Source organism: Solanum dulcamara, chromosome 12, assembly GCF_947179165.1.
Source record: "Solanum dulcamara chromosome 12, daSolDulc1.2, whole genome shotgun sequence".
Taxonomy (NCBI): Eukaryota; Viridiplantae; Streptophyta; class Magnoliopsida; order Solanales; family Solanaceae; genus Solanum; species Solanum dulcamara.
This window is the reverse complement of record NC_077248.1, coordinates 6489647-6501751: the sequence shown is the minus strand read 5'-3', so window position 1 is coordinate 6501751 and position 12105 is coordinate 6489647. Positions and strand designations below refer to the sequence as shown.

The window sequence follows — 12105 nt, the reverse complement described above, 5'->3', positions numbered from 1 at the left end:
AATAGAACTTTGGATCGTGAAATTGCTCCTAAAAATAAATTGTCTCTGGATGTTCATTGAAACTCAAAAATCATTTAACTAACTGGGTATTCATTTCTATTAGTTTTGCCTAGAAAGGATTCAATATTAGTGGATTTTGTCAAGACTGTCTTCCTGATTAGAAAAAAAAGATAAATCTCTCTTATTTTGTTCTGAAAAAAACATTTTTTTCTTAATAATGTTTTATCATTTAATTCAATAGTGTGTGAATGTTGGTTAGGAAAAAAATTGATAAATAAGGATAACTCTCAAATAGTGCATGAACCAGATAAAAGGAAAGAAAAGTATCATCAACGCCCACCGTGGGGCTCGAACCCACGACCACAAGGTTAAGAGCCTTGCGCTCTACCAACTGAGCTAGACGGGCTTATTAAACTTAAAAGGTTCTTATATAAATAGAATTATAACAGAAAAGAAGAATAAACTAATTCAATATTCATCTTCATAATTTTTTTCATTTTATTGCACGATTTGTCATGATCTTAGATTTTTTTACTTAGAAACCAAGTTTATGTCTAACGAAGCATAAGTTCTTTAAGGGTGCGGGGCATAATTTATGAGATATTATAATGTAAAAATATAAATTTATGTCCCGTAAAAAGTTATGTGCTTTGAGAGGCAAAATTTTAAGATCAACACAAAATAGGAGCAAAAGTGCAAATGACTCCATATTTCAAAATAACATTAATGTTCAGGTTAATTTGCACGTACTTCGATTAATTTCATTGGATACATCTGACCTGACCAATACAAGTACCGGGTGATCTTCATCTTCAATCTAGACATTTTTAATTCTCCACACTTAAGATAGCATTTGAATATTGTGTTGTATCCCATAGATAAAAAAATAAATAAATCACAGTAGATTACAAATTACTCAAGTTCATTTAAATTTTCACCTAAACTTGAGAATTCTGTGGGGTCCAGTCCCCACTTTTTTTTTTGTTTTCTTTTCCTTTGTTTTTGTCACTTTTTCAATTACAACCAACAATTGTCAAAAAACAAACGCAGTCAATGTTGAATTTTTGGAGCAGTTTTCTCACGAGCTCTTCAGCTTCTCATTCAAAACATCTAATTCACAAATAGAGAGAAAAATATTTGAACCGTAAGGTATTCCATAGACTATAAGAAAATAGTCTGTGAAGAAAAATAGAGTGTGAACAATATTTTTAGTAAGGTGGGAGATCAAAAGAGTGTATTCCTTTTGAGTGTGTGGTAGTCATTTTTGAGTATTGTGCTAGGTACTGCCCAGTGTAAAATTTCTTACTATAGTGATATCAGTTGCTCCTTTTGGCCCGTGATTTTTTCCTTTATTTTAAATGGTTTTCACGTAAATTCTTGGTGTCATTATTTTCTCATTTTATTTCTACTATTTTTGACCATATATATTTTTGTGTTAGTCAATTTTTCCCAACAAACTGCTACCAGAACAAAGTTTTATCTGAGTATGCTCTGTGGTTGCAGCATAGTCTGAACTTCCACATCATAAAAGATTTATTTTGATTTAATATATATTTTTTGGGGGAAAAAACGATGAAAGCCAACACTAGTAGAATAGTTACTTTGAATGGTGTTAATTATGCCATTTGAAAAAGAAAAATGGAAGATCTGCTTTTTGTCAAATTTTTTTATCAACCAGTCTTTACCACTGTAAAGCCTGAAAATAAAACAGATGAAGAGTGAAATCTGTTGTACAGATAGGTGTGTGGATTTATTATGCAATGGGTTGACGATAATGTGTTGAACCATATTTCTAGAGAGACACATGCTCGTACCCTATGGGAGCATCTTGAAAGCTTGTATGCTCGGAAGACTGTGAACAACAAAATGTTCTTAATAAAGCAGATACTAAATTTAAAATATCATGATGGTTCTTCGATGACAGATCACCTGAATAATTTTCAGAAAATCATGAACCAATTGTCTGCTATGAGAATTAAATTTGACGAAGAAATTCAAGGTTTGCTTCTACTTGGTTCCCTACCAGACTCTTGGAAAACACTTAGAACTTCATTGTCAAATTCTGCTCCGGATGGTGTGATCTCTATGGATTCCGCCAAGAGTAGTGTCGTGAACGAAGAGATGAGAAGAAAATATCAAGGCTCTTCTTTTTCTTTTTTGGTTGTCCTGGTAACTAGCTCTAGGGGGAGAAATAAAAAACGTGCTTCTCAAAATAGAGCACATAGCAGGAGCAAATCCAGAGGCAGACTTAGGGATATTGAGTGCTATCATTGTGGCAAACAAAGAGGTTCTGCCGGAAATTAAAGAAAGAGAAAAAAGAAAAGGAGAAAAATAAAGAAGATGACAATGAAAATTGCCTAGCCACCGTTTCCACCGAAGATGTTGTTACGGTCCTTGATGTAGATCTGATAAATATTGCTTGTGATGAGTCAAGCTGGGTTATGGACATTGGTGTCGCATCTCATGTGACATCAAGAAAGGAATTTTTTTCTTTCTATACTCCTAGTGACTTTGGAACCTTGAGTATGGGTAATGAGACTGTATCTAAGGTGGTTGATGTTGGTACAATTTGTTTGGAAATTAGTAATGGAACTAAACTAGTTTTGAACAATGTAAAACATGCACCCGATGTTCATTTGAACCTAATTTCTGTTGGTGTTCTAGATGATGAATGATATGTTAGTATCAATGACGGTGGAAAGTGGAAACTCATTAAGGGTTCCTTGGTTGTGGCTCATGGCAACAAATGTCGTGGTCTATACTGGGCTACGGCTTCTACTTGTGCCAATATGGTGAATGCAGTTGATAGTGATAACTCCTCAACATTATGGCACACGAGGCTTAGTCATATCAGTGATAAATGACTAAATGTTTTGGTTAGTCATATTAGTGAGAAATGACTCAATGTTTTGGCCAAGAAGAAATTGTTGTCCGATTTTCAAAGTGCTAAATTAAAAAAATATGAGCACTGCTTAGCTGAAAACAAAACAGGGTCTCCTTTACGTCTAACCCTTTTTCAAGAAAGACCAAGTTGCTTGAATTGGTGCACTCTGATTTATGTGGTCCAATGAAGACAGGGACATTGGGTTGTGCACTCTATTTTGCCACTTTCATTGATGACTTCTGAAGACTAAAGACCAAGTGTTGAGTGTCTTTAAGCAGTTTTAGGCTTCAGTTCGAAGAGAAACTGAAAGGAAACTGAAATGTATTCATAGTGATAATGGTGGTGAATATTATGGACTATTTGACGAATACTGCAAGCAACAAGATATTAGACACCAGAAGACTCCTCCTAAGACTTCTCAGCTTAATGGGTTGGCTGAGAGGATGAACAAGATCTTGATGGAAAGAGTTAGATGTTTGCTTTTTGAAGTAAAGTTGCCAAACTCTTTTTAGGGTGAGGCCTTATTGACCGCTGCACATGTTATTAACTTATCACTTGCGGTTGCTTTGCAAAGTGATGTTCCAAATAAAGTTTGGTATGAAAAGGATGTTTCCTATGACCATTTGAGAGTATTTGGTTGCAAAGCTTTCGTACATGTGCCAAAAGATGAGAGGTCAAAGTTAGATACTAAGACAAGGCAGTGCATCTTTGTTGGATATGGTCTTGATGAATTTAGTTACAGGCTATATGATCCAATCGAAAAGAAACTTGTAAGAAGCCGTGATATCGTCTTCATAGAGAATCAAACCATTGAAGATATTGACAAAGCGGAGAAGCTAGCATCTTCAAGTTCTGATGGTGTAGTCCATCTTGATCAAGTTCCTCATACAAATGTGTATGCTGTTGGTGGGATTGATGATCATGGTGATGCTCAGAATCAAGTCCCAGATCAAAATGTTGATACTAATAATAACAATGATGTTGTTATTGATGATGCTCCTGCTCATAAAGTTGTGGAAGAAACAAATAATCCTCTTAAGAGGTCCACAATACAACGTATTCCCTCATCTCATTATTCACCTAATGAGTATGTGTTACTCACTGATGGGAGTGAACCAGAGTGTTATGGGAGGCCATAGAAAATGAGAAAAAGGATCAATGGATTGAAGCCATGTGAGATGAGATGAAATCTTTACATGAGAATCACACTTATGAGTTGGTGAAATTGCCTAAGGGCATGAGAGCTTTGAAGAACAAGTGGGTGTTCAAAGTTAAAGTTGAAGAACACAACTTGAAGCCCAGGTACAAAGCTAGATTGGTTGTTAAAGGATTTGGTCAAAGAAAGGGTATTGACTTTGACGAAATATTTTCTCCTGTTGTGAAAATGTCCTCTATTCGTACAGTTCTTGGTTTGGCTGCTAGTCTTAATTTAGAGATTGAGCAAATGGATGTAAAGACGGCTTTTCTTCAAGGTGACCTGGAAGAAGAGATTTATATGGAACAACCTGAGAGCTTCAAAGTAAATGGTAGAGAAAATTTTGTATGCAAACTCAAAAAGAGTCTCTACGGGCTAAAACAAGCTCCTAGATAGTGATACAAAAAGTTTGAATCTATTATGGAAGAGCAAGGCTACAAGAAGACTTCTTCAAATCATTGTGTATTTGTACACAAATTTTCTGAAGATGATTTTATCATCCTCCTACTATATGTGGATGATATGTCGATTGAGGGCAGGAATACTTCCAAGATTGACGAGCTAAAGAAATAGTTGTGTAAGTCTTTTGCTATGAAAGACTTGGGTCATGCCAAATAAATTTTGGGCATGAGAATTACTCGTCTTAGGAATGAAAGGAAGATTTATTTGTCACAAGAGAAGTACATTGAACGTGTACTGGAGCACTTCAACATGAAGAATGCTAAGTCTGTTAGCACACCTCTTGCAGGTCATATGAAGTTGAGTAAGAAGATGTATCCTACAGCTAGGGAGGAAAAAGTGAACATGGCCAAAGTTCCATATTTCTCCGTCGTCGAAAGTCTAATATATGCAATAGTATGCACTAGACCTGATATTGCTCACGCAGATGGTGTTGTCAGTAGGTTTCTCGACAATTCAGGAAAACAACATTGGGAAGCTGTAAAGTGGATACTCAAGTATCTTAGAGGAAGCTCAGATAAATGTTCGTATTTTGGAGGATCAAATCCAATCTTGAATGGCTATGATGTTAATATGACAGGTGACCTTGATAACAGAAAATCCACAACTAGATTTTTGTTTACTTTTTCAGGCGAAGCTATATCATGGCAGTCAGTTGCAGAAGTGTGTTGCATTGTCTACAACTGAAGCTGGCAAGTAGATGATATGGCTCAAGCAATTTCTTTAAGAACTTGGCTTGCATCAGAAGGAGTATGTCGTCTATTGTGATAGCCAAAGTCCAATAGACTTAAGCAAGAACTCTATGTACCATGCACGAACAAAATACTTAGACGTGAGATATCACTAGATTCGAAAAAAGATAGAAGATGAATCTATGCAAGTTGAAAAGATTTCTACAAATGAGAATCCTGCAGATATGCTAAGTGGTAACAAGGGACAAGTTCGATTTGTGCAAAAAACGGTTGGCATAAGCTCTCTCTGAGAAAATGAATATACTTCCTTCTAGTGAATGAGACTGGAGGGGGAGATTTGTTGGGTCCAGTCCCCACTCTTTTTTTGTTTTCAAAAGAAGTGTCTGCCATTTCAAAAATGGCTGCCAAACTTTTCCTTTGTTTTTGTCACTTTTTCAATTGCAGCAAAAAATTGTCAAAAAACAAACGTAGCCAATGTTGAATTTTTGGAGCAGTTTTCTTCTATAAAAGGAGCTCTTTAGCTCCTCATTCAAAACATCCAATTCACAGACAGAGAGAATTTTTTTTGAGCTGTGAGGTATTCCATAGACTATAAAAAAATAGTCTGTGAAGAAAAATAGAGTGTGAGCGATATTTTTAGTAAGGTGAGAGATCAAAAGAGTGTATTCCTTTTGAGTGTGTGGTAGTCATTTTTGAGTATTGTACTTGGTACTGCCCAGTGTAAAATTCCTTACTATAGTGATATCAGTTGCTCCTTTTGGCCCGTGGTTTTTTCCTTTATTTAAAAGGGTTTCCACGTAAATTCTTGGTGTCATTATTTTCCCATTTTATTTCTACTATTTTTGATCATATATATTTTTGTGTTAGTCCGTTTTTTCCAACAAATTCAGCTGGAAATCCTCCCACAAACATTTAAAATATAAGTACAAAATACAGATCTTCACTTGAACAAGATAATTAACTTACATCTACTGATACTTCCAATGGAACATAACGACAAGTGGGAGTTGCTCAGATGATAAGCACTCTCCACTTCTTGATTATACTACAGAAACTCAGCTACATATTGTTATATATGCAACGAGCTTAATAACCGAATCTACTAACTCTGTACAGTCTAGAACAATATTGTTACGAAATATTTACTCATCAGTAGTTTTTTCTCCTATACTCTTGACTTGATCGACTGAGAGAACTAGCTAAACAATATCTATGAAGAATAAATGTAATGCACCTACCTTGGAAGGATTAATAAACGTCAATGAATATTAGCTCGTCTAAAAGATCATCTAATATGAGATCCTCGAGTTCCAATCCAACACATTCTGCATCAAATTGCAGATTCATCCAATTGTCCCCTTTTTCTAGATCACGACTCGCAGCATCATCAAGTAGTGATTGATCATTCTCCAGTTCGAAACTGAGCCACCAGCTTATATCTTTCCACACCTCCTCAAGCAGATGGTAGCCAACATGTAGCATTGGATGGATATAAGAACGAGACGTTAATGCCTTTGGCCAGTATAATGATGATTTCTCGTAAAGTTGTAGTAAGACCTCATTGATTAAATCAAACAGAAGAAGTTGATCATAGTTTCCACTTTCTTCAGCGTATCCTGAACAGTCGGGTTGAGAAAGAAAACATCCTCCCAGTTCCTCAAATATTGAAAGGTTCATAAATTCATTTCCGCTAAAGCCTGATAGGTTCAGTACATCTTTAACATAATTGAATTCAGCTTTATTTTTTTCGTCCACCTGAATTTGCAATAGACTTGTCGTCTGTTCATCAACTAGAATTTCTTCTTCATTGGTATCAAATGCATTTTCTGCTATACCTGAGGAATTCATGTCAGATTCATTCAATTAGTTAGCCAATGAAAACTTTGCAGCAGAAATTTAGACGTTTTTGTTTTCATTCTAATATGCTAAGATCACTTATATCTATATGTGAGTCTATGTAAGGATACAAAGAAACACCAAATATTTTTCTCAGTAAAACACAAACTTGAATCAGCTTAATTGCCAGAGTTTTCTGCTCTTCTACTCTCCGCCTCCACCAAGAACAAAAGACACCATGGTAAATATAGGGCAGCCCGATGTACTAAGCTCCTACAGCTATGCATGGGATCTAGAAAAGGGCTGGACCATAAGGGTCTTTCGTACGCAGCCCTACTTTGCATTTCTGCGAGATGTTCTTTTCACAGCTCGAATCAGTGACCTTCTAGTCACATATGACAAGAACTATACCTGTTACATAAATATAATGCACATTTTGTTGCTCAGTTGAAATCTCAATCTCCCTCTAAATTTCCCAAAGAAAATATAGTTGCAATATAGTAGGTTAACATCACTTCTTGAGAAACCAATCCTGATATTTAGAGGCTTCCAATATAGAAACATAGATATACATGCATAGATGATACATGAAGAAACATATATAATATGCACCACTAGAGTCAGGACTTAGGATTTGAATAGCGGGGGTGGGGGGTGAGTGCATCATTATCTTAACATAAATGCCAACAAAATTTTCAATGACGACTAAGGGATAATACCGAGTCGTACTGGTCACTGATAGCCTGAGCAATGATGAAACAGGTATATAGGTTAAATATGATTTCTACGCTAATAATTGAAGTTTAACACAAATGAAGCAATTGAGAGAGATCGCTCAGTGGTTAAGGTTGTGCAAAATGTATGAACTGATGCAGGTTCAATTCTCGGCTCACTCATTTGCGCTTTACTGTTTTCCTAAACGTAAGTGCAAAGTATATGTTTTAAAACAGAAAAAAAAACTGATTAAAAATGATATTGTGGATTCAAACCGGGTCTCAATCAGGGAAGCAGCGCCTGTGACCAGCGTGCCCCCAACCCACTTTCATTCTATAGGGTGAGCAATTTAATACATACTAGTTTTTCAAGGTATATACATAAAAAAAAGGGCAGCCCGGTGCACTTAAGTTAATGGGTGCATGTGCACCCCCACTCTTCCACGTGGGTCTGCGTCTGTCAGCACAACTTAGAAAAGCACCATACTAATGCATGTTTAGGTTTCAAGTGAACTTCAGGTGTTCAACACAGAAATGAAGTATATCTAAAACAACAAATGATAAGCAAATTAAGTTTTTGAAAGAAGCAGTACATAAAAAAATCAAACTGGCCAAAAAAAAAAGTTTGGAAAAAAGCTTTTCCGTGGTTTAATTCTTCTATAAAGATAGATGGAGAATGAGAGAACAATGTAAGATTGCCTCAAAACAATACCTTCCGTTGCTGAGAGATCTGCTGGAATGGTACTAGCTTCTTGAATTATCATATCAGGCAAAGTAGTTGAGATCGGTTTATCCAAAGTGGAATTAGTAGCTGAATTGTCCTCCATATTGTATTCAACGGAAATAGAGTTCTCCTCTGTCTTTAGTCCACCAATGTCATCGGAATTCTCACTGACATCAAGAAAATCTTCTGGAATCTTGGAGTTTGAACAGGAATCTTGTTGCGTTCTCTTTTCTGAACCTAAAGGAATATCCAGGGACTTCTGTTCATTGGACCTGGTAGCCACTAAATTTAAGTTACTGCTGGATGCTGTCGACGCAGCTGTATCGAGTGTTTCTGAATAACTGGCTTCTGGAGTGTCCTCAATACGGAAAGAAGGGTAATGCCTAAGATCAGGTAAAGAAAGAATCCTCTCCAGGACTATTGGCCTACTTCTAGCTGGTGAAGGTGATCTAGATGCTCTCAAACTCGACCTTTCAGAGCTGTTCTGTTTTTCGTCCCTACTAAAGCAGGATTCAAGTAATCTACTATAACTGTCTAACGAGTCATTGAGCGATGGTGTTCTTTTAAAGGATTTCATCCGGTTTTTGCTAAATGGAGGATGACAGTGAGCAATTTTACCGGTACTTTCTGCAAAGTATCCGTCATGTCCATCTGGTTTAACATCCTTGGATGACCTACGGCCGTGTGGAACCTTATGAAGGACAGCGTCCATAACAATCCGATGCTTCTCCTTACGGCTCTCCTTAAGAGCATGTGTTATTTTATCCTTCAAGTTCCTGAAACGTGCTAGTACAAGTTTACTATTGTGGCGCTTGTGTTTGAGCGCAGCAGGTGAACTCGGAGGGACCTTATCAAATGATTCACGTCTTGTCAGCACACCTTTTGCGACTTCCTCCTCGTTCCTATTTACTAAATGTCTATTCAACTTTTCTGCAGATTCAAATCTAGCAACCCCCAAGAATTCACCTCTAATTTGTGACTTATCTTGACTGCTCTTATTGCTTGACCTGGAGGCAATTTTTTCCAGTGAGAGGCGGGAAGGAAATGACACGGACTTGGTTAAGCCTTTGGATGCACATGTACCATGTAACTGATGTGCTAATGAAGAATTCGGGTCCTGTAATATTTGAAGGAACAACTCCTCTCTCATGTTTAGTAAATCAAGAGCATCCAAAAATAGCTTCGACTCTTCAACTGACACATTTTTAGTCCGCTCACTAAAATAAAGTGATTGTGTACGACGAAGAGTGAAGTTTGTAGTAATTGGTTGCTTCCCGTTCTTGTTAGTATTACATTTCTTTAAATGATTCATAGCAGCACACAACTCACATGGGTTGTTGTTGGTAACAGCAACCTTTCTTTTCTCCGGCAGGGGTGGATCTAACAAACTAGCAACGGAAGAATACTTATTCTGAGGCTGCTGCAAAATCTTGTCATTTAAACGATTTTTTGGAGAATGATCTACATTTGCAGGACCTAGATAACGAATAGGAGCAGTTTGTTCCACTGGCATTCTAATAGGACAGGACACAGTTCGGCGATGTTGGACTCTTTTTCCAGATAGTATCTCTTTTGTGATCAAAGTTTTTAAACGAGACTTTATTGAACTTTTGTGCTGAGCGGCTGCTGTTTTTGCTACAATCTGAAATAGCAAACTTTGTTAGTATATACAGTTATGTGCAAAACACACGTTGTCTCTTTGCACATGATCAGAATAAGCAACCACAAAACAAAAGCAGAAGAGGCAAGCGTAAAACAGGTTTTGTAATACTAATTTGCAGAAACTTACAGGGGAATCATCCGATTTGACTTCTATTTTTTCTGGAATGTTAGAAGAATCAGTTGCAGTTGCATTACTCCCACGATCTCCTGTCGCTGCAAAAAATGAAACAGTATATCACATCCTGTTTTCTCCTCACTTGTTTTAAGTGTCAAATCTTGATAGTAACCAAGGACTAAAAGGAGTGGCATATAGAGTGACTAGATATCCTTCATCGGAAAATTAGTACCGATTATATAGGTCAAAATTTACTTCTTGTACATATATTTAAACCTTGAATACCCTTAGCAAAATTCCTGGTGCCCTGACTAAAATAATAAGTTGAATATGAACATACTAGGAATATAGTTACTCCTCCAACATCAAATCCTTAGTGTTTGGAAATGCTATATAGCATGAAAATATGATCATTTTTATATCTACGATAGCATATACAATATAATCCCCCAAGTGGGATCTGGAAAGGGTAGGATATACGCAGACCTTATTCCTACCTTTGTCGGATAGAGAGTCTGTTTCCGATCATTTCTATATCTTAGCTGAGGAAAATATTCTACCAACAACTAATGTATTTCTTACCAACGATATGCTTTCCACCAGCCTGCTTTATGTATGGGAGGCGTTTCCTGACTTGATGCCACCGATGTTGTTGATTTAAATGATGAAGTATCCCAAACATGCATCCCGGAGGATTACATTCTCGGCGGTTTCTCAAACCCTTTCCCATTGTGTTACAGTATACTCTTTGTGAACCAGTTACCGTTACTACCTAATTGATTTAGAGTTTTCCAACATCCTATACACCTGATACATGTGATGTATACCGAATTAGCCAAAACTGATGGATCAACAAGGAGCTAACAGAACACAACTTAAAATTAAAGGGAATGTAAGAATTCATGAGCGCGACCACCAAACAAATATGTCAAAGAAACCATTAATGCAACAACAACAACAACAACATACTCAGTAAAATCTCACAAGAGAGGTTTGGAAGGGTAGAGTGTACGTAGACCTTACCCTTACCTCTCGTAGTAGAGGTCAAGAGGCCAAAGGAGCATGTTAATAACTTTAGAGACATGGTCTTTTCTGATGAAAGTATTTTCAACCAAAATGAAGAAACTAACTTCCTTGACCATATAGACAGATGTAAATCTTTTACAAAATACCCAACTCATATTCAGTCACACTTCAAGCAACACTCGAACATTATTATCAACTTTTAACTCTCCTTCATTCTCTGTTACTACTGATTGTTACTTGTGCTTCGGTCATCACACTATTTTGCTATTGCTACTGTTCCTTTGCGCTGAATATTACGTAATGTTTTCTCTATTATTTGCTAGGCCTTCTTCTTTACCTCTGTATATTCTTTTCCTTGTTACTCTGTTATGTGATATTTGAGCCGAAAGTCTTTCGGAAATAAAAATTCTACCTCACGAGGTAGAGGTAACATTTGCGTACACTCTACCGTCTCTAAATCCCACCTGGAGGATTACACTGAATTTGTTGTTGTAGTATTACACTTTGTGCAATTATTATATGTCACCTACTTTTTCATACCCGACAAATATTGAAGAAAAATATAATCTAGAGAATGATCTATTTCTTGAGGGAAAACATTTTCCCTCTAAAATATTTTGCATAAACGAAATCATCCGTCACGGGCAGATCGAGTATTTAAACTCTATAGGTTCAACCCTCAGTCGGTTCGAACCCATTATATTTTCAAGTTATAGCTAGGTTCATACTTACTATTCATGGAAATTTTAGTGAATTTTTATACATAAATTTATGTTTCGCATTGAAAGTTCTGGATTCA

At 36.6% G+C, this 12105-nt stretch overlaps 1 protein-coding gene and 1 non-coding gene across 2 annotated transcripts; both read right to left on the bottom strand.

Moving 5' to 3' along the window:
• Positions 1 to 333: 333 nt before the first annotated feature.
• TRNAK-CUU (transfer RNA lysine (anticodon CUU)) lies at positions 334 to 406 on the bottom strand. The gene has a single exon. It is a non-coding gene; the product is annotated as a tRNA-Lys (tRNA).
• Positions 407 to 6478: 6072 nt separating this feature from the next.
• On the bottom strand, positions 6479 to 11010 carry LOC129875918 (uncharacterized). The gene is made up of 4 exons (XM_055951157.1): positions 10863 to 11010; positions 10293 to 10378; positions 8492 to 10145; positions 6479 to 7065 (listed from the first exon to the last, which is right to left on the bottom strand). The coding sequence occupies exons 1-4, from the start codon at positions 11008 to 11010 to the stop codon at positions 6479 to 6481; spliced, it is 2475 nt and encodes an 824-aa protein (XP_055807132.1).
• Positions 11011 to 12105: the final 1095 nt, after the last annotated feature.

Excerpts from the sequence above, each read along its gene's own strand:
- LOC129875918 (XM_055951157.1), bottom strand. The coding sequence starts at position 11,010 with ATGGGAAAGGGTTTGAGAAACCGCCGAGAATGTAATCCTCCGGGATGC. Across the intron at positions 10,146-10,292 it reads TCAAATCGGATGATTCCCCT|ATTGTAGCAAAAACAGCAGC; the intron begins GTAAGTTTCTGC and ends TTGCTATTTCAG. Across the intron at positions 7,066-8,491 it reads AGATCTCTCAGCAACGGAAG|GTATAGCAGAAAATGCATTT; the intron begins GTATTGTTTTGA and ends TGAATTCCTCAG.